The sequence below is a fragment of the Pyricularia oryzae genome, chromosome 1 (genome assembly GCF_000002495.2).
Source record: "Pyricularia oryzae 70-15 chromosome 1, whole genome shotgun sequence".
Taxonomy (NCBI): Eukaryota; Fungi; Ascomycota; class Sordariomycetes; order Magnaporthales; family Pyriculariaceae; genus Pyricularia; species Pyricularia oryzae.
In genome coordinates, this window is record NC_017844.1 from 1,171,942 (window position 1) to 1,193,534 (window position 21,593).

Here is a 21,593-nt window from a genome sequence, read left to right on the forward strand (position 1 = left end):
TTGATCTGGGGCGCTGACCAGGAATATCTGTACTAGACCTGGCAGTTGTGGTATGCAGACAAGACATTAGGAGGTCTTTTTTTATTTATTTTTTGCCTGCAGCCTGATCTGGTCTACCACGAGTTTTTTTGATTGGCAAACAATCCTCACCGAGTAAGTTGTCGGTGTAAATAGTAACCAACGTATGCGCGCCAAGTAGGTTGCAAACAAGAAACAGCATGTCAGATGTCAGCTGAACCTCCGCGTGCCTAATATTGGATTTATGCTTTGATGAACGACTGGACATAAATAGTATAACTGGGATCTGAAGACATCATCGATCATCTCAAGGTCCGGTGCGGCGCGGTTGTCAGGTGAAAGCGGAACGCGGGTCTTGGCATCTGGTAGGGAACTAGAAAATCGGTTGAAACTTCCCCAGCGAACAAAAGATTTCCTTGGAACCCCCTATTATAATTCATGCTCTCCACTGTATTTTATTGGTGCTGAGGTACAGTATTTTATTAGTGCGCACTGATATCTACCCCAAGGTATGGCAAAGTGCAGACCAAATATCTGACGAAAGAAAAAAACCCAACAACAGTCCAAGAAGGCGGCCGCAAGCAACTCCCTTACCCATCAGTCTTCACCAAGCCCGCCGGTGTATTTTATTAATGCTTACAAAAGTGTGGTACAGTACAGCCATTACAGAGGATTACTAAGGTCCAGGGGTGGTCAAGTCAACCGCATGCTATTTTCTTTGTCCCTTCACTAGACAAAGCGACAGTCTCTAAATTTCAAGACTAGATGTTGCTATCCTGAACAGACACGTATCAAAGTCTGTTTCGTTTTGGAATTTTTCAGGGAGGATGATCCGATATATCTAAGATTGGATACAGTTGTTACCAGGCTGCTTTCATAGAGCTATCAACATGTCTGCCACGAACCTCTACGAGTGTCTCCTAGGTCGTTCCCTGTTGCAATGAAGGTGTTTTTCTAACGTCCAAACCCTCGATTCACGAGCAGGTTCTCTCTTATTATCAATGGCTGATGATTTTATCAGCAACCGGCCCATGTGAGCTCGTCGGCTTGCCTGCCTTCTAGACACTCGTCGGCATCCCCATGCCACCCAGGACGGTTGAAACATCCAGCCACAGAAAAGACCATTCAAGTGGAGTAGGTAAAGGGGGAGTAGTCTGCTTGAAATCCGCTCTACTTAGTAACCAATGTTTGTTGCCTTGGTATCGTTGGCTGGGGACGTAGCCCACCAAAACAGCTCAAGTTTCGTTGCGGGCCTGGCGCTTCTCCCCCTTTTCCCAACTCTCCTTAACCCAAGCGGTATAGGCCCGGCGCACCGGTCGGCCCCCGTATGTCACATACCTCTCATCTTCTATTTTCATTCTTTTATCTTCCTTCTCACCCTCCTCGACCTTTTTGGGGTTTAGTCCGCCTTGGATGTGAGGCCGATCTGCCATGTTTTGGATTTGCTTGGCTCTGGGGGTTGGGATTTTGGGCAATTCGCATAAACGAAAAACGGAAATTCCATGTCCCCACGTTTCTGGACTGCTTTATTTGACATCTGAGACAGGGGTGTAGCTTTTGACTTTGTGCTGCTAGGTGAACGGCACTCACCAGCTTGGCAGGAGCAGCGGCGCATTGATTCGTCTCATGGATTCCATCATCTGAATTATCTCCAAAACTTTGCAGCCTCAGCCTCGCACTTCTTTGCAACGTGCTGGTGCCTTTTTAGTATACTTGACTTCTTCATGTGTTTTGCTTTTTGTGCGTATTCATTTCTAAAGTCTAAACTTGCCATGTATCTAGTCCGCTAGAGATATTTTGGCTTTTCTTCATTGCGTTCGTCTTTTTTCTCTTCATCTTCAGTCTTTTCCAAGCGTCGTATTTGGTTACTGGTTTTCCTTCTTGGGCTCCTTGGGTTCTTTGTGAACATCAGGAACCCAAGGCAAGCAAGCAGCTAGCTGCTCGTACACGACATCACAAACCAAACAACAACAAACATTCGATTCTTCAACTCTCGAGGCCAAGTGCCCACAACGTCTGAACGTCATCTTACTATACATATTTCTTTCATATTCTTTTCAGCAACACACAGGTCATCATGAACGCCGCCGCTGCCAGCCGAGCGTCCATGATCCGGACCTTGATGTACCAACGGAATGGCGCCTACAGCAACGACACCGAGGCGGTCCCGCCATTACCAAACGGGCGCAACATTGCACCTCGACAGCGGCAGCAGCAAAACGGATACGGCGGCGACGACGTTGGCTACCAGGAGCCCCAGCGCGTCATCCAGGTCGTCTACTACCTGGCGTACAAGGAGCACTGCGAGCAGGAACGAGAGCAGGCTTCCATCTTCCCCGGCTTCTACCGGACCGAGACCAACAGCACCGCCGACACCTTGGACAAGCCCCGGCCCGAGTTCGTCGTCGAGCTCGAGTCCTCGGCCCACGGCAGAATCGTGCGCATGTTCACCGTCTACCCCTACAAGGACATGAACTGGATCGTGGCCGTGCTGTTCATCGTGGGCAGCATGTCGTTTGTCACCAACGGCATCTTTGGCCTCCTTCCTTCCGTCTCCAAGGCGATAGGGCCTGCGACCCTGACCACGGGCTCGATCCTGTTCACCATCGCCGGCACCCTGGGCATCTTTGCCGCCTTCAACGCCAACCGCGGCACCATCGAGGTCACAAAGGGAGGCGTGGGCACCCATCGACCGGCCCTCGTTGGGTCCAGCAGCTGGGTCTGGTTCCCGTCGTCGGCCGAGTTCCTCGCCATCTTCCGCACGCTGTCCTTCCAGGTCGGGTGGTGGTCGACGTTTGCCGGCCTGATCCTGGGCGTCTCTACCGTGTCCTCCTTCCCGGTCGTCTTCAAGGACTCGACATCGAACCCGACGCTGTTCCAGGCCCTCGCGTTCCTGCCCAAGGTCATCGGCGGGAGCATCCTGGTGGTCGCAAAAATTGGCCTGCTCGTCTTTCTCAAGGACAGCTGGTACAAGCCAAAGCCGTCGTCCCCCGACTAGCTCGGTACGTTTCTTAATACGGTTGGCTCGGCTGGTTTCGGCATGACTGGAGTGTTTTTGCTGCTGGGGGACGGTGACAGGGCGAACCAGGCCGCGCTCTTTGGCAGCAGCTTCTTCTTGAGTGGCACTATTGTTGGGTTGTACAGTCTGATGGAGTTTCACCCGGACGCCTGGGCTGCGTGAGGAAATGGGTGTGAAGCGTGCGAGGGTCGAAGTTTGGCTTTTTTTTTTGGACTTTTTTTTTCTTGTTGGGTTACATACCCCCAAGTCTATAGGATCTACGTCAATCGTAACGAAACCAAGTACCCAAGATCAGAGAGACAATACAACTACCAGTCGTCAACCGCCACTGCCAACCTGTATCCCATCCAGCTCCCTCACGGCCTGGGCGACCAGCGCACGAGCCCGACCCGGCATCTCACCCGCCAGCGCCGCCACCAACAGACCCTGGATGCGCTGGTATGCGGCCTGCCGCCCAGCCTCCATCTCGTCCTCCGAGTGCTGCTGCTGCTGCTGCTGCTTGATGGCGTCGTCATTGTCGGGAAAGTGAAAGTCGCCCTGCACGTGCGGCGGCAGGGCAGGAGACGACTGCTCGCCGATGGCCTGCTGTGCCCACTGCAGGTGTGGTGAGTGTCCCAGCGACCGTGCCGGAGAGGTCAAGGCCGTGGTCGCTGCAGACGCAGCTGGGAAGGACGGGAAGAGCGGGGTCTCGGTCGCGAGAGTGCCCAGTCCGAGAAAGGAGGCGGTGGACTCGGCGTTGCTGTCAAACACTCCTTTCATGCTCGCCGTCTCACCGGGCATCCCCGACGAAAAGGTTGATTCGCCCAGCATCGCGGGCGTTGCTAGGGCGGTGTCGATCCCGCCAAGGTTGGGAAGCAGCTGGGCGGTGATGTTCTGGGTCGTGCGGGCGTCTTGGTGGTCTTTGATTTTAGGGGTGCAACGTTTAGTATCCTTCTGCTGTTTTTGTTTTTGTTCTTGTATTGCAAAATTGGAGAGATAGTACAAGAAGCAAATAAAAAAAATAGGTAGCTTACATGGAGAGTAACGAACCCTCATCCACCCCGGATCAGCTTCCGCCATTCCCGGTATCAACATGGTAAACATGTCCCACCAGTACTCCTCCTCGGACCTGTTGCCGAGGGGCGCATCCACGAGCGCCTCGTGCTCCTCGTCCATGAACCTCTCCGTCGCCGCCAGGTCCTTTGGCTGGCAGGCGTTGGCGGCCCTGTGCTCGTCGAGGCCGCGCAGCGTCTCCTCGTGCTTCCAGCAGCGCTCGCAGCGAAACGTGCGCTTGTGCACGCGCTTGAAGTGCTGCTTGAGCCGGTAGATGCTCTCGCAGCCGCCGGACTGGTTGCGCCGACCTTCCAGGAAGCAGCTGAGGTGTGGCTCGTAGACTTTGTAGGGGCAGGCGAACCGGCGTCTTTTCCTCTGCGACGACGAGCTCGGGTCTGTGGTCGCGTCGCAGCCCGTGCTGCTGTTCTTGTTGCTGCTGATGGTGCCCGTCGTGTTGCATCTCCTGGAGCGCTTTGCGTTTCTGCTGCTCGAGTCTCTGCGCTCGGTCGAGGAGCTCCGTTTCGGGGGCTTTCCAAAGCTCTGCGGGCTGGTGTTGGTGAGGGGCGACGGTACCGTCGAGGTGCTGGGTCGGGTGCTGCTTCTCGGGTTGCTGCCCCGACGAGAAGTCTGGATGTTGGGGTGCGGGTTGCTGTGGTAGGTGTACTCATGGGCCGAGGTGGGCGTCGGAGTGGGAAACTCGTAGGAAACCTCGCCCTCGTGCACAATGTCAAGGGGTGACTCGCACTGCTGCTGGCCGGAGCTAGGCCAGGGCATGATGGGGGCCTGAACAGGCATCAGGCGAGGACACCATGTTGCGGCGTAATCTTGATCTGGGGCTGTCGTGCCTGGTGGGTACTGGTGACTGCCCCCAAGGAAGTAAGCCAGAGTAGAAAGGTCGCTGGTGTTGTCGTGCATCGCCTGTTCGGCAGGATGGGACACGTCAGAAGCTTCTTGAGGAGATGCTGGTGCCGGAAGGGGTCGAATGGTCATTATAAACATTTGCCCAGGCCGAGCTAGGTAGCGAACAGGCAGCCAAGGTAGGTGGGTAGGATGCAAGGTAGGTACGTGGTTGCGGTTACGGTGCGGCTCGGTTTGGGGGCGGCCCGGGCTGCTCGGAATTTGGGCCAACGTGTTTTTGGCTGGAACCAGCCAGCCCCCACGAATCTAGGAGTTTTTTTAATATCAAGAGGGTCGGGATGGTATCCAGGGAGTGGACGACTTGTTATCGCATCGGATCGATGACGATTTCCTCCAGACGGTTGAATTGTGTGAGTCAATAAACAACTGAAAGCTTGGTGACGATGAACTGATAAAAATATCGATTGAATGCATCATGGCTGGAAGGCGTGTTGAAGCTATATGAATTCCAATTTCTCCAGTTCAGGTTTTTTTTTTCGAGTTGGTAATGACAATGTTTTTGTTTGTCGTTTGCGGATTCTCTCATTTCAGTCAATGGTAAGCCAGTCTTTCATGTCAGGCCCTCACTGTCGGGCTGGGTGCACCCTAGACAACTGACAGCGGAAGCTGTGCATCACATCACACCCACCCCCATTTTGACCCCTGTTCAGCCGTCCGTCCAAGCCCTACCTTGCTCCGCCCAGTCCCCAATTTTGGATTTGCGCTGCCGGGGTGGCCTCTCATGTACGGAGCAGGTCTTGCAAGCGTACGGCCAAAATGCGCCTCGCCCCGCCTCAAGGGTCGTCCCGTTTAGGTCCACTCCTTGCAGGGTTTATCGACGGACACGGCCAATCACGGAACTTGGGTGCCGAATTCCCTCCCTCAGCTGGGTGGTCTTTTTTTGTTTGGAGGGTTGCCCATTGCTGCTGGCCTCTTAATTTTGCGCGCTACCAACCAACACAGCCGTGCCGCAATTCTGCACACTGGCAGGCGGTGGAGCTATTCTCTGTTCCTGACGCTGCATGCACGTTGCTCTGTTCAGGGCGTCGCCGGTCGAGGCCGCCCGGGCTGTAATGGTCCGGTCTTTCCGTAGGACTTTTCGGTAGGAATGAGGATGGCTCATCTCGTCTGCGTGGTGTGTACAGCGAACACGCACGAGTCCGTCCATGTCGGTCAACGATTGAGTTGAAGGCGAAGCCAATCAATTGATCGATTGATCGATGGTCAAGTTGCGCGCGACGGCCCCTTTTTTTTGCTTGATCGCGCACATGACATGCACTTACTACGGAGTACTCTTCAGCCCCCACCTCTTTTTGCGCGTCAAGCGCTCTGGGTTAATCTTTTGTTTCTAGTTCTAGGTGCTCGTCGATTGGCAGGTTGCATTCCATCTTCAGCTCGGTGCACAAAAGCTTGTGTGCCAATGGTGGGTAGCAGTTCAGCTGCGTGTGAATGATGTCATTTGGCTTGCGCATCTTACTGTACTGGCCGGCCGACAAACTCGTTTGTGGGTTTAGGTCCCGCTTGTCCCCCTTTCTTGCACAAGTCGCCTGGCGCGAGTAAATCTACCTATCAACTTTCAATTTCGACGTTCCAAATATTTGCAAACTCTTGGCATTTGGTTGCAGTCGGGCAAAATCGCCCGTTTACAGCACAAACAGTCTGCAGGATAGAATTGTGCAATTGTGCTGCAAGTAAATGAAACCGCAGGGAGTCGCATTGATTTCACACCAGTATGCCTCGTTCCCCGCTCGGTTTTGCGCAAGGCGTTGAAATGAATAGGTAGTTAAACCTGACGATAACATATCGTATCGCGCTCGGCTCCAGAAAAAAACCCAACCGAAACCATTTCAATAATCAGTTCCGGCATAAGCTCCGGGTTCGCGCCAATCAAAAAAAAAACTCCTCTCGGCATAAATACCCCAAGCCCCAGTCCAGCCCGCTCCAAATGAAATAAAAAGCCCCGGGCTTTCCTTCTCGTCACACCGTGCCCTAATTAGCGAACCCGTCACGCATTGAACGTTATGCACAAGACGGCGTGATGGGGTTGCTGTCAAGATCGATCTGCCAGGGATCTACCACCGCCCAGACGTGACGAGCCTTGGCATAGGGCAGATTCCGTGGTTGTCTTGCGCGCGACCGCTGGAGGCTTGTCAAAAATGTCTTGATGTGTCTTGCTGCACAACCGGCGCTCGGTCCTTGCCGCCAAGACAAGGGTCCGTCGAGGCGATGCTTGTCGTCGGTGCTTTTTCCTGTTTGCATCCAACAAACAAGAGAGCCGGCAGCCAGAAGGGCAACGAAGGGACAAAAACAGGAGAGTAAAGAAAAAAAAAAAAAAAAAACCGCAATACCTTGGAAAACGACAAACATGCATATCGGCAAAGATGTCACTGAGAACCGATCAGGCATCTAGCCCGGAGTCATTTCCAAATCAAGTCCTTCTTCAAATACCTATTAACGTTGGGCTCCACATCTCCGACCCCCCTAAAGTCCGGCCCCTAAAAATATCTACTCAGCCACGTCAACCCTTTGTTTTATTTTATAAATATCTAGACGAATTTTTCACTTTAGAACTTGATTTTTGAAGATTCTTGCTCCAAACCTTCCAATGAAACAGTACACTGAAAATCAGCTTCTTGCTGCCATTTCTGACATAAGAAATGGCAAATCAGTTCACAAAACCTCGCAAAAATGGGGTATTCCTCGGAGTACCCTTCACGATCGTTTAAAGGGGGCCCAGTCAATTCAACAAGCGAAAAGATTTTGTCAAAGGCTTTCACAGGAGCAGGAAACCTATTTGGCAGATTGGGTACTTGCGCAGGCCGCGTTAGGCCTTCCGCCAACGCATCAAGAACTACGCTATTTTGCGGAACGAATTCTTCAGGCCGCCGGAGAAAGAAAAAGCCTTGGGAAACATTGGGTTAGCCGTTTTATAGCCCGATATCCAATTTTGAAAACCCAAAGACCCCGGCGAATAGAAAATGCCCGGGTTAATGGGGCTACAACCGAGGTAATTAAATCTTGGTGGTCCTATTTGAAAAATCCCGTTGTCGATACTATAAAACCGGCCAACCGTTGGAATATGGACGAAACAGGTATAATGGAAGGCAAAGGATCTAATGGCCTGGTGTTAGGGCGTAATAAAATCCGGCCATTACAGCGAAAAGAGCCTGGAACGCGGGGTTGGACGAGCATAATCGAATGTGTATCAGCTACGGGGGCTGTTATACCTCCCCTCGTTATATTTAAGGGGAAAAACGTACAGCAACAATGGTTTCCAGCTGATTTAAGTCCTTTCGATACCTGGCAATTTCATGCAACCGAAAACGGGTGGACAAATAATGAAACAGGTATCGAATGGTTAAAAAAGGTGTTTATTCCGTATACCCAACCTTTAACCCCTGAAAAGCGGTTATTAGTTCTGGATGGCCATGGATCACATATAACGGACGAATTTATGCTTCTTTGCTTGCAAAACAATATTCAACTCCTATATTTACCCCCTCATTCGTCACACGTTCTTCAACCGTTGGATTTATCGGTTTTTGGGCCGTTAAAGGAAGCTTATCGACGTCACCTGGGATTTGTAAACCAGTTTTGCTGTTCAACGGTTGTTGGGAAACGAAACTTTCTACTTTGCTATCGAAAAGCCAGATCAAAAGCATTTATAGCAAAAACCATTCAATCTGGTTGGCGTACGACGGGGTTATGGCCGGTGAACTTGGCAAAACCACTTTTAAACCCTTTTTTGTTAGAAAATAGCAACGCCAACGTCGAAAAAGGTAAAAATAACGGCTTCCAAAGGGATAAAACACCGGAAAGCCCAACCCAAAAAATTAACGACCAGTCTTTACTTATTTGGAAAACCCCTAAAACGACCCGAGATATTCGACTTCAACTACAGGAAATTTCCCGGTCCGAAAAAAGTAACGCCACTTCACGGCTTTTGTTTGCAAAAGTCCAAAAAAGCTTCGAAACCAAGGATATCTTATTGGCTGAAGCTCAGCAAAAAATCAGTTTGTTAAACGCAAAATTGGAGGCGGTACGGCCGGTCAAAAGGAAAAGGGTAATTCCGGATCCCAACGAGCTTTTGGTCAGCAAAAAAAACGTTTATGAAGCACAGGAAAATAATAGGGACTGTTTAGAAGCTTTGAACGATGGAGAAGAGGTTAGCGAACCGGGAGAGCCTGACAATGATTGTATTATTGTGCGTTGATAGTTTTACATTTAAATCGGTTTATAAAAGGGGTATTTCGTCGTTACATTTTTCAAGGGGGCCGGACTTTAGGGGGGTCGGAGATGTGGAGCCCAACGTTACCTACTAGAACTAGTCCAGGGCTCTAGGCATATTTCTCTAAATCTATCTCATCACACAACCCCGGCCCCTTTCCGCCAACAACACTCAATCGTCGACCCGACACGCCCAACTTTCCGCAGCATTCACATCTCCATCGCCATCCCAAACCGCCCTCGCCGGCCAGGGACACAGAGGCCTCTGCCTCCTGACCCCGGTGCTGACGTTGTTCCACGTGTTCCAGGTCGTCGCCACCAGCTTGTCCACCCTCCTGCCCTTCTCGACCCACTCCACCAGCGCCAGCAGCGCGTCGTGGTCGGGGTCCTCGAAGCCCGGGACCGACGCGGTCCCGTTGGTGCCAAACGCCGTCGACTGGCCCCACGCGCCAATGTTCCACGGCGCGTCCATGCTGGTGCCCAGGCAGTGGTGCATCCCCGGCATGCGAAAGTACCGAAAGAAGCCGTCCATCCGCTCCTCGCCCATGGCCTCCAGCGTCCGGTCGTAGTAGAGGTTCGAGCCGCGCACCGGCACGATGCCGTCCGAGTCGCCGTGGTACATGATCAGCTTGCCACCCCTGTCTTGGAACCGGCTAATGTCGTACTCCACCGCCTCGGCGCCGCTCGCGTCGAGCCTCATGGCGTCGCGGACGAGCTGCTCGTCGTCAAACCTTTTCCAGTCCCAGTTCTCGTCTCCGTACACAAAGTAGCGCACGTAGCCGAGCCCGTAGGCCGTCGGCTCCGTGCGGTTGTAGAGCTCGGCCCATTGACCCTCGGACCCGGGCGAGAGCGCGGTGTAGAGCAGGGTGGGATCCGCGCCTGGGTTCGCAGACGGGCATGTTTCGCTGTCCTCGTCGCAGCGCTAGTCTTCATATATTTCATTGACCATTTCCAGCTGCGCCTCGTTGACACAGGTGGATTGGTTCGCTGCGCGGTTGTCGCATCTGATGCGCTGGAGATCAGGCACGCACTGATCCGGCAGGCTGACGATGCCGTCCTCCACCCCGTCGTCGGCATCGCACTGCCTCACCACGTCTTTCCCAATGACGGCAAACATCTCCGCGGGGATGTAGCCAGGGGTCTCGGGCTGGTTGATGAACTGACCCGTCTTGGCCGCGTAAGTGTTCAGGTGCGTCGTGTACCAGGCCGGAGCGCCAACCAAGACCCCGTCAAACGCCTCCGGGTCCATCTGCAGCTCCCTCAACCCCTGCCGTCCACCGGTCGAGCAGCCAGAGTAGTACGAGTACTTGGCCTGCTCGCCGTAGAAGCCCCTCGTCAGGTTCCGCCCGATCTCGACAGAGCCATGCAGTGCCCGCCAGCCCCAGTCGGTGCGCTTCTCGGGCTCGTTCAGCGCCCACGCCACCTCGGTGCTCTTCGAGTTGTGACCCGTGTCGGTCGCGATGACGGCGAACCGGCGCCGCGCCCCCTCCGCCATAAAGAGCCAGCCGATGCCGCCGCCAAAGCCGCCGTTGCCTGTGGTCAGGAGGCGCCCGTTCCAGGAACCTGAGGACACTTTGTCGTCCGCTTCAGATGATGATGACGGAGATGACGGTAGAAACATGCCGAAGCGGTAGCTGGAGCTCGGCGAGCTGGTCACGTTAACGATCACGGCGCACAGAGCCGGCAGGCCGGTCGGATCCGCGCTGACCCAGCGGTTGGCCTTGCCCTCGCCAAACGTGCCTCCTTGCTGCACGGAGGTGACGTTCTCGATGACCGCGTTCGACGGGAGGAACGCCGCCAGCACAGCCGGGTCGCAGTTGACAAGGCGCTTGGCGAGCATCGCATCGGTGCTGGACTGGGACCCGGTCACGGCGACGACGAGCGTCCAGATGACGGCGCCGGAAAAAACCAGCATGATGCCCAGCTTGATGAGGGAAGACCGCTGCGTCACGTCGTCCGAGTGCCGCTTCCTGCTGAGGTAGGCGTCGCTGCTGAGACCGGCCTCGATGGGTGTGATGGCGTAGTCGGCAGTGTCGTACGCGCTGCCCTCGTTGATGTCGCCGGGGACGGTCAGTGATTGAGTGCGGCGTGCGGATTCCCAGCCGGTGCGCGTCGAGCGCCGGCGGAGAAGCTGCAGGCGTGCGGGTTCGTCCATGTCTGCCGATTAGTCTTTTTTGCTTCCCCTCTCTCGTTGCCTCAGACCTGCTCACCCCAAGCTTCCGCAGCCTCGATCGGGGACTGGTTGGATGAGTTTAGCCGGTGTCGTGACTGTAACCCTCCTATGGGTTCTGACGTGGTGTCGCGGTGCAGAACCGATGCATGTGGATTTGTTTTTTTAATTGGGACAAAAAAAAATTGACCGGCATGCAAAGGGTGTTCATCCGCCGGCTTATTTTGGTCGCAGAGGTTTCACCTCTCATCCGAGGTTGTGAGTGGATGGTGTTACTTCACCGCCGATGCAGTCAGCAAAGAAATCAACATGCTCGGACGGCAACGGGAAGCGGGGAGATGAGATGGGAAAAAAATCAAGCAGTCGATACCGAAAAAAACAAGCCACAGTACGTAATCAACGGGAACCTAGCGCAGGTTCGGCAAGTGCAAGCCTAAATGCAAGACTAGTTCGCGCCAGTTAATGCAATAAAGGTGGCGTCATGGCTGTCGAATTGACGAGGCCTGTCAATAAATATGCGATCCTGCGCTTAATAACGCCATTGCAAGCCCGTGAAATCCAATCCGGGAATTGCCCGGGTTGAAGGAATTATTTGTTTTATTATACAGAGGCAGGCGGGCCTTTATATTCCGTGGCTCGGAGTCACCCTGGCTCATTCTCAAAGGGCAGGGTAAACCAGGCAGGCACCTAGATAGGTCGGTAGACACCATCTGCAGAATCCTGATTTAAACAGTCTTGAGTAGCTGTCCTCCGTGTAAAGTATGCCTCCCAGGCGACTTGTGGAGAACGCTGATCTCAGTGATTGCTTTTGAGCTTGCTGTCAAGATTGAAACGTGCCGTACTTTTTCATTCTATCCTTGTCTCAGATAATCTACTGAGGGGGCAGAAATGCTGCCGACGTTCTTGTTTGGGTGGCAGATCCAGACTCCATTCATAATATGAAAGCAAGCAGCAAAGTGTAGGCAGCGGCTATCATCACACCACTGACCGATATAATAACAAGAGCTGAGCGCTTTTTAGTCAAAACAACTGTGAGGCGACTACGTATCCATCAATCAGATCGGACTTTTGTAAGTGAACACAGTATAATTGCGACAATGGACACTAATTACATAGCAAAGGCCAGGAATCCGGTGAGCAAGTTATATAAAACATGACGGAGGATCAATTAAAAAAAAGATGCACGTAACTGCGCATTTATAAGCCTTCTGTATTAATAAACTAACATTTACTATCCAAGAGAGAGAATTTTTGATATCGCACTCTTTGAGTTCACATATCCATATCCCTGCGCCTCCTGCTTCCAGCTCCCAAACTCCCCTCGTCCTAGAATCCTTCCACTTAATCTTTATTTTCCCTCATTCGCCATCTTCGGCATCATTCCAGCCTTAGCCATGGCCATCTTTTTGGCCCTGGAGGCCTTGGAGGCTTTGGAGGCTTTGGAAGCCTTGGAATTCATGGATGCAACGGCACCCGCTCCAGGGTTACGTGTTTCGAGGTTTGCCAGGTGTTCGTTTCTGACCTGCAGACCAGCGCCGTCGGCAACGGGGAGGGCATCGACGGCCATGGTGGCCGTGAGGATGGCGATGAGAAAGCTCTTGACCTGCATTGTTGCGGTTCTGGGTGTTTAATCGATAGTGACAGCCAAAGAAAAAAAAGTAAACAAGTGAATGTGGAAGAGATGATGATGCGATCAAAAACCTGTTTGAAACGCAAAAATGAATGACTTGTGATAAAGTGAGATAAAGTGAGAGGCGTTGGTAGTTGTAAGCGATGGAATGAGATGCTGAACAAAATTAAACTCGAAGTGTCGGGTTGAACAAAGACCTTATATAGGAATTGAACATTGACTAATTGTCGCCTGTGTCTCTTTGCAACTAAGACCAAAGAGTCCGGGTCAGAGTCTTGTCCATAATTAGTAACTTGCTCAGTTGAGTTTTGGTGTGAATGTCGATGATACCAGCCGTCGAGTTGTACAAAGAGAGCTAAAGTCTAGAAGAAACCTCAGACAAATTCCTCCCCCCAACCAATCCTGGTCTATCTGCAAGCAGATTCGTACTCTCTTCAAGACGGCAAGGATGGGTGTAGCTGTCATGCCAGCAACGACGAACTATAAGTCGATCAGGACCATGTTATAAATGAAGCACCAGCATGCGACGCCCACGTCAAACGTGGAGAAGCGGGCCCGTTGATAATCGCCATGTAAGTAAGGTTATGTGCTCCATTTTTTTCTGTCTTTGCGAGTCGGTCATGACATGCACCCATCATCCCGGTAAGTAACCCCTTACCACAAGCTGCAACATACCTCCTAGTGAACGATTACCGCACTCAATCGTGAACAAGCTTTCAGTAGCCAGGAAGATCCCTTCTATGGCTTTGAAAGTATCAATTCGATACACTTGTTGGAGATCTGTAACTCTTTAGGGGCTCTATGCCGTAAGTCATGCGAAGTAGCAGTAGTTTTAGTCGGTATTGACATAAGCCTGTCACTGAGAAATGACTTTGAGCACGAATTGAAGACTGACTAATTATGACTGACAGCAAATATTGGTTCTGGATATGCTCTGGCCAATTTGACGTGTTTCATTCAAATAATGAAATTATCAAGTGTTTTCCGCAGCTGAAGCCTGGCTCCCACTCCCAGAATAGTCGATCAACAAAGCTTAGCTGCCACGGCTGCGGTCACTTAATGGAAACACATACGACTACCATGGAACCTAAGCTATCGTCATAAAAATACTAAAAATTAACAAGGACTATTCTAGACATAGCATGTTCTAGTGTCCTGACTGCGATAAAGTTCATTTCCCTTGTAAGCTTATCAGTGTTACTAGTACAAGGACAGATCGGACAGATATTGAAGATTCAAAGGATAGTCAGGTTCCATGTACGCGGTGTTAGACTGTTACTAATTTTGTGCGCCATACCACGTTGTGGTCTATGCGCGCGTTGCTTTGTCCAACTAGCGCAACTAAATTAAAAGTCAAAGTCTACGGGCACGGCATTAGTCATGGCTTTTCGTAACGCTGCCACTTGCTACATGATGACCCGGGAATCACACATCTTCGCTCGAGTGTCCAAAAACCAGGAGAGAGATTACGAGACCCCCACATTGCATCTTGAAAATACTTTAAACTTTGGCAGACGACTATGTGGCTTCTATTGAAGCAAGGAATCAATTGATGCAGGCAAGAAGCTTGAGATGAAATTTGAATGCCTAATTATAGGACCCAATCAAGAAGTCCATGGGGTTTCTTTGTTACCCTGTTGCAATTGGGGGGTCACACCAGCCCTCCTTTACTCAGAACGAGCAGACTCGTCAGCCATAAGCAAAGAGGAAACAACCTCCAGCTTGGGCTTTCTTATCAGCCCGCGGCCTATTATGGACGTCACGGGCAACAATGCCACCGATGCCAGCCTGATGTTGATCTTTATCTCAACGCGGACGTGGACGGAAGGAGACCACCCGTGTGTTCCTGTCGAGCAGCCGCTTAAATTGGAAGAGTAAATAGCGGCGGCAAAGTGTTGGCCCAATCACGTCGCCTAGCGGCCGTCCTCGACCAGAACGTGTTTAAATTTTGATATGGAATGGTAGGCAGTATGCAATGCCCCGGCAGTCGCGCGTGACGGACCTTGGGTGGAACAAAGTGGTCTTAACCTGGGGTGCTGAAGAAAGGCCAGGATCAATCTGCCCTTCGGAATCGTGAATGCATTGTTCATTTGGATGCCATGGAGAGTGGGACAGGTGATTTATTGACGACTTCAGGTGGTGTAATTACTAGAACTAATATATATAAGCCATGCAGGCCTCGTGAGAGATATAATATGCCGAGTCCGGTCTATCTTGGGCAAACTGCTCTTTGTTATGCTGTCCCTGATGCATTGTACATTGGCCAAAAAAGAGCCCGAAAATGAAGTCCACAATAATCTTTGCCCTGTTGGGGACGACAGCCCAGCAAGTGGCTGCGCACTCCATTTTTCAACAGCTTTGGGTTGACGGCGCTGATATGATAAGTTACCCTTCCAAACTACAGTTCTGACTTTCAAGAAGGATTCTCCTCCTAACTATCCCAGCACGGATCCGATTGTGCCAGAGTTCCGCGGTCCAACTCGCCAGTCACCAGCGTTGGTAGCACTGACATGAGGTGCAACGTTTGGGGAAGCCGTGGCGTTGGAGGCAAATGCCCTGTTCCGGCAGGAGGCATAGTGACAATCGAGATGCATGCTGTGAGTCTGACCAATAATTTTCCCTCAGTACAGATCTGTAGCCTCTTGAAATCCAAACCTGACACTACTTTCCAACCTCCCAACCCAGCAACCCGGCGACCGCTCCTGCAACAACGAAGCCATCGGCGGCGCGCACTACGGACCGGTCATGGTCTACCTCAGCAAGGTCAGCAACGCCGCAACGGCGGATGGATCTTCTCCCTGGTTCAAGGTCTTTGAGGACGGGTGCAGCATCCTCCACCATTCATGGGTCAGACCCACCTTTGTTAGCGATTCACACCCAAACACACCAATAAGCTTAACAGCTGAAGAATTTTCGCCCTCCGGGCGCCGGTCGTCATGGCCTCACCAGAGGTCTCAAACCGCCGCGCGCGCCCGCAGAGCACGCCGCAGGCTTTGCCGCAGGGCCAGGCCGAGTCGGGACACGTATCTCTCGACACGCGCACCGCTAACGCGCCTGAGCCGGCTGGCCGCGGAAGGTACTCCAGCCTCCCGGCCCTGGCCATCAAAACACTGCAGCAGGAGTTGGAAAACGTGGAAACAGTCGGCAGCTGGCTCGAAGAGGTCTTTGCAGCCAAGCTCGAAAGTTTACAGGCCCCGGAGGACGCCGCGCTTAGGAGAATTGTTCTTGAACTTGACGACGTGATCAGCGGCTGGTTCCTCAGTCGCACCCTCCCTGAAAAAGAGCGTTCGCGCTCCCCGTCGCGTTCGCCGACCAGTTCCAGCGAAAGGCGCAGCATTTTAATTACGAGGACGGGCACGGCGTCGTCGGCCTCTAAAGGCAGAGGCACGCCCACTAACAAATCGGTCACATGGGCCGAGCGAGCCGCCACGCCACCAGCGGCGGCCCCAACGCGAATTTTAACCCCGGCCACGCGCTCGTACCCGATACGTACGACGCCCGGCAATGCACCTGACAGCTCCGCAACTCCCTCCCAATCGGGCCGGGACCGCTCCCAAGCCCCGAAACGTTTGACAGAACAGCCGTCCAACCGCATCCTAATCCGCGTAAATGACAAATTGCGGATGGTGACGAAGGAGCCATACGCGGTAACGACCAAACTGGCCGAATTGGTCTCGGTGCCACACAGTGAAATCCCAAACGCCAAGCGTACCCCCACGGGCTGGGGTGTTACGGTGGCCTCTGAGGAAACACGGCAAAAACTCCTCAACCCCAGCGCGGTCAAGGCCATTATGGACGCATTGGACGCGCGGGAAGTCACTGTCCCGACAACCTGGCACACATACGCCGTTTCTGGAGTGCCCCGAACGCTCAATTGCCTGGACGGAAGAAAGGACGTACATGAGGTAATCCAGGAGGAGATTACCGTGGCAGCAGGCCAGCAGCCAGTCAACTGGCATATTTCCAAACATGGTTACGACCCACATACGGCTGAGGGCACGTGGATAGTGTCCTTCCTTCAACCCGTAAAGCCCTTTCAGCTTTTTGGAGTGTCGAGACGTGCGCGGAAGGTTGAAAAATCACGCAAAATTACACACCACCACGACGGTTACCAGGGATATTGCGAAATACGTCGCTGCGTACGGCAAGCGCGTTGCGGCATATGTGGTGAAGCAAAACATGCGACAGAGGAAGAGCCGTGCAAGGCAGCCCCCAAATGCGTTAATTGCCACGGCCATTTCCCATCCGGACATGAGAATTGCCCTGCCCGACCTTTGGTGGTAAATGGGAAGCTTGAACGACCTTCACAGCGTAAACTTAAAGGGATTCGCAGAATCGGACGTGCCAACCGTGCCGCGATTATCAACGACCGGGCCGAAACGGCCCGCCGAGAGCCAGCACCTGCAATCCCGGTCCTAAGCACCTCATCGCAGCATTCGCAAACCTCGAGCTCCCGATCGAGCATTTCAAACAAAAGAGCGCGGCCATGCGAGGCGGCAGGGGCGGACATCCGTAACTTCCTGCAGGTTGAACAGGAACGCGTGCACGACGAAATCGTTTGGGCAGCCGAAATGGAGGAGGACGCAGCGGCTGCCGAACCTTGCCCCGCTGATGGGATAGACTTGGAAGCAACCCGTCGATTAATATGACGAAATACTCGCTCGGCAATATGCAGCGGGAATGCCTCGACGTAGTTTGGGCCAACGTAGGTAAAAGGATGGGTGTGCATCTGAGCCTATTGGAGTTGTGCCACCAGAGAAAGGTGGACCTGGTTAACGTTCAAGAGCCATGGTGCGGGCTAAATACGACTACACAAACGCACCCGGGCTATGATGTTTTTGCGCCAGTGGACGAATGGCACGCCAACACTTACGAAGCCATGACTGGGCTCCGGCCCCGGGTGCTCACCTACGTCAAGAAGGGGGCAGCCCTAAGGGCCGCACAACGACGGCTACCGCAGGGCCAAAATACACGGGACGTACTCTGGCTCGAAATTAACGGAATACTGTTTGTTAACGTATATAGGGCTCCGGGCACTGAAGCCGCGCTGGAAATGGTATGCAATACCGTGCCAAATGGACCCACGGTGCTAGGCGGCGATTTTAACGTAGCGGCTGCTGCATACCAGCCGGGCCGCGCAAACGCACGCGGAGGGGACCAACTGACGGCATGGGCGCAAGCCCAGGGGATGAGTTTTACAGGAAATATCGGCGTGCCCACCCACCGCGACGGGGGTTTACTGGATATGGTCTTTTCCAACCTCCCCAGCACAATAACTGTGGTTGACAGCAGTCTTTACACAGGCTCCGACCACGAATCCCTTTATACCACGCTGCGGACGCGCGGCGCCCCCCGCCCGGAGGCGATCAACGTTTCGGTTAGGGACGACCGGTTACCAAAGTTCGCGGAGCTACTTGCTTTTGGCATGCAAGACATGCCGGACCCGGGATCCGCGGCCGATGGCTACGCATTGGACGCGTGGGTAGCTGAATTTACAACTTTATGGGAGCAAGTGACGTGGGTCGTGGGTACGCCGGCGGGAAAAAGGGACAGCTCGGCTCCCTGGTGGACCGAAAACTGCCAGCGGCTCTGGTCCGAATTCCAGCGGGTTAAACGGAGCGCTGTAAATAGGGCAGACGCCTCTGCCGAGGAAAAAGCCTATACGAAAGGGGTGCGGGCCGCGAAGCGGGAGTACTGGAGGCACCGGATCGACCAACTGCGCGACGATAAGGATTTGTGGAACATGGTGGGCTGGCTGGGAGCCGGACCACGCCTCCGGTCCCCGCCGCTGGTTATTAACGGCGAGCAAGTGAGCGAGCCTTTAGCAAAAGCGGAAGCACTGCAACGGGAGGTGCTTGGCCGATTTTCGGCGGAGGATGACCTGCAGGGAGACCCCTTGGAGGCCTGGTCGGCGGACGAGGCTAAAATCCCTTGGGACACCCAGGTTAGTGCGGAAGAGGCGGAGCGCTCCTGCATTGGGGTTACGAGCACGTCCCCGGGCATCGACGGAATGACCGTCCGGCTACTAAAAGCCGGATGGGCTTCGTTGGCCGAGCCGGTGCGCAGGCTCTACCAACGTTGCCTGGAACTCGGACATTTCCCAGCGCCTTGGAAGAAGGCCGAAGTCGCGATGCTACCGAAAACGGGGAAGAAAGACCGGAGCAGCGTTCGATCCTGGCGGCCTATAGCCCTCCTCTCCTGCATCGGAAAAGGCCTCGAAAGGCTCGTTGCACGCCGGATAGCTTGGGCCATACACGACAACGGGCTCCTTAGCTGCACCCACGGCGGTGCCCTACCCAAACGATCGGCGACGGATCTGGTTTGTGCCCTCGCCCACGATATCGAGCAGGCTCTAGCTCGCGGGGAGGAAGTCACCCTTGTCGCATGCGACGTCCAAGGCGCCTTCGACGCCCTCCTCCATAGGCGATTAATACGGAAAATGCGGAGCCTCGGGTTTAGTAAAATGCTCCTCAGGTTCGTGATTAACTTTTTAAGCGGCCGCCAGGCCCGAGTCCGGCTGGAGGGTACGACCACGGGCTTTAGGCGGCTTGGGTGCGGCACCCCGCAAGGGTCTCCCCTTTCCCCGATCCTATATATGTTATATTTGGCGTATCTCGTCAAAAACGGTACGAAGTGGCGGTTGGCATACGCAGACGACGTGCTTACATGGAAATCGTCACCCTCGTTGGAGGAAAACGTACGTTGGCTGGAAGATAAACTCCGGGATATGCACGAAATTGCGGCGGAAGAGAAGATCCATTTTGCAGCGGAAAAGACAGAGGTGATCCATATCACTAAGAAAAGGCACGGTCGCAACCCGGAAATCCGGATTAATGGTAGAACGGTTACCCCGGTCCAACTACCGGGCGGTCGACGCGGACAAAGCGCCTCCGGGGCCGAGCGCTACCCGGGCATGCGTTGGCTTGGTTTTTGGTTCAGCCGACGGCTAGACGGGCGCCGCCACGTGGCCGAAAGGGCTGCCAAAGCAATGGCGGTCGCTGCCCACCTCAAGAGCTTTGGGGCAGTAAGATACGGACCGCCTGCGGCTGCACTTCGCAAGGCAGCGGTGGCATGCGTGGGTTCCTCGGCCACCTACGCAGCCGAGGCATGGTACAACCCAGCGCACAAGCAAAGAGGACTCCTCAAAGCATTGAACAAACCGCTGGTTTTAGCGGCACGGGCAATCCTCCCGGCGTATAAAACCACCCCCTCGTCCACTGTTCTCAGGGACGCAGGACTACCCTCGGCCCGCGTCGCGCTGGCCTACACCCGCCTGAAATACGGCGCCCGACTAAGGCTCGCGGACAAGGGGCACCCCCTTGTCAGCCGCCTGCGTGAAACACCTCGTGCCCGCAACTCGGGCCATTCGGCCACGACCCTGCAAACGGCTGCACAACTTCTCCCGCGGATCCGGAGACTAGAGTTGCGCGCACCTCGCAATGCCCCGGATTCTCGCACTGACCCCACCGGAGGAGTCCCGAAAGAGGAAGCGGCCCGCCGCTTTATCGAATGGCTGGACATGGTATCACCTGACGATATCGTGGTATATACGGATGGTTCGGAAAAACACGAAAACAACTGCGTCCAAATAGGGTACGGATGGGCCGCTTTTAGGGCGGGCCTGGAATTTGCCGCAGGCTCCGCATCTATTACGCCGGAAAGCCACGTTTTCGACGCCGAGGCGATTGGCGCCCTAAAAGGGCTACAGGCGGCAGCCAAGGCCCAGCCAGGCGCCCGGATTTGGATTTGTGTGGACAGCACCTCGGTTATTTGGGGTCTTAGAGGCGACGCGCCGCGTTCGTCCCAATGGGCCTTTCTGGAGTTCCATGACCTTGTCGATCTACTCCGAAAACAAGGTACCGAGGTTCGGGTCCGTTGGTGCCCTGGGCACCAGGGAATCCCGGGAAACGACCGGGCTGACGAGCTGGCCAAGGCCGGCTCCGCCGGACCGCCGGACCCAGACCCGAGGGCTCAGCAAACCACGTATAGCGGTGCCGGCACGGTCCTCAGAGCCATTCTTTCGAATATAGAGAAGGACTGGTGGCGTAAAGAACTCTGTGAACGGTCCCCCGCATATAGGGAATGGAAATTCCAATACACACCGAGAAAGGAGCCCGAGGAACTGCGTTTGCCAAGACCCCTACTGGGCCATTATTTGGCCATAAGGACCGGCCACGGCGATTTCAAGGCCTACCATAACCGTTTCAACCACCAGGATGCAAACACCTCGTGTGCCTGGTGCTGGAAGCGGACCTCCCCTAAGCACCCGGTGCACTGCCGCTATTCGCGGGCGGTGTGGAGAAACTGGCCGTGGCCTAATAACGACCGGCCGGCCGGGCCGCCAAATCGCGCCCAACGCTGGAAATTCTTCCAGACAAGCTTCGGGCAACCGAAAAGCTTTGAGGCGTTTTCGATAGCCACCAACTACTTCAGCGCCCGCCCCAGAGCGGCCCGCCAGCGCCCCGCGCGCCACGAACGCACTTTACGCCTAGGGACACCGATCGTAAACGACTCGAACTCTGACGAGGAATAGACTTACTGCCTTTTCACCCACACTTCACGGCACAAGCCGTCAGACGAACCCTCCGTGCACCTTAGGC

General features: G+C 54.0%; 5 protein-coding genes across 5 annotated transcripts; 2 read left to right on the forward strand and 3 right to left on the reverse strand.

Moving 5' to 3' along the window:
- Positions 1-1,706: 1,706 nt before the first annotated feature.
- Positions 1,707-5,511, reverse strand: MGG_02259 (uncharacterized protein). Its single transcript, XM_003708981.1, has 2 exons — positions 4,051-5,511; positions 1,707-3,936 (listed from the first exon to the last, which is right to left on the reverse strand). The coding sequence occupies exons 1-2, from the start codon at positions 5,066-5,068 to the stop codon at positions 3,356-3,358; spliced, it is 1,599 nt and encodes a 532-aa protein (XP_003709029.1). The 5' UTR covers positions 5,069-5,511; the 3' UTR covers positions 1,707-3,355.
- A 59-nt stretch (positions 5,512-5,570) lies between these two features.
- On the reverse strand, positions 5,571-6,311 carry MGG_16078 (uncharacterized protein). The gene has a single exon (XM_003708982.1). The coding sequence runs from the start codon at positions 6,132-6,134 to the stop codon at positions 5,901-5,903; it is 234 nt and encodes a 77-aa protein (XP_003709030.1). The 5' UTR covers positions 6,135-6,311; the 3' UTR covers positions 5,571-5,900.
- Positions 6,312-9,365: 3,054 nt separating this feature from the next.
- MGG_02261 (feruloyl esterase B) lies at positions 9,366-11,348 on the reverse strand (the record flags this gene model as incomplete). The annotated part of the gene is made up of 2 exons (XM_003708983.1): positions 9,366-10,115; positions 10,140-11,348. The coding sequence occupies 2 exons, from the start codon at positions 11,346-11,348 to the stop codon at positions 9,366-9,368; spliced, it is 1,959 nt and encodes a 652-aa protein (XP_003709031.1).
- Positions 11,349-13,618: 2,270 nt separating this feature from the next.
- On the forward strand, positions 13,619-13,987 carry MGG_16079 (uncharacterized protein; the record flags this gene model as incomplete). Its single annotated transcript, XM_003708984.1, has 3 exons — positions 13,619-13,635; positions 13,714-13,799; positions 13,905-13,987. The coding sequence occupies 3 exons, from the start codon at positions 13,619-13,621 to the stop codon at positions 13,985-13,987; spliced, it is 186 nt and encodes a 61-aa protein (XP_003709032.1).
- A 1,287-nt stretch (positions 13,988-15,274) lies between these two features.
- On the forward strand, positions 15,275-15,813 carry MGG_16080 (uncharacterized protein; the record flags this gene model as incomplete). The annotated part of the gene is made up of 3 exons (XM_003708985.1): positions 15,275-15,396; positions 15,458-15,617; positions 15,679-15,813. Coding segments are annotated over 3 exons (417 nt in total), but the record flags the coding sequence as incomplete, so codon positions are not given.
- Positions 15,814-21,593: the final 5,780 nt, after the last annotated feature.

Excerpts from the sequence above, each read along its gene's own strand:
- MGG_02259 (XM_003708981.1), bottom strand. The coding sequence starts at position 5,068 with ATGTTTATAATGACCATTCGACCCCTTCCGGCACCAGCATCTCCTCAA. Across the intron at positions 3,937-4,050 it reads GAGGGTTCGTTACTCTCCAT|ACCACCAAGACGCCCGCACG; the intron begins GTAAGCTACCTA and ends CTAAAATCAAAG.
- MGG_16078 (XM_003708982.1), bottom strand. The coding sequence starts at position 6,134 with ATGGACGGACTCGTGCGTGTTCGCTGTACACACCACGCAGACGAGATG.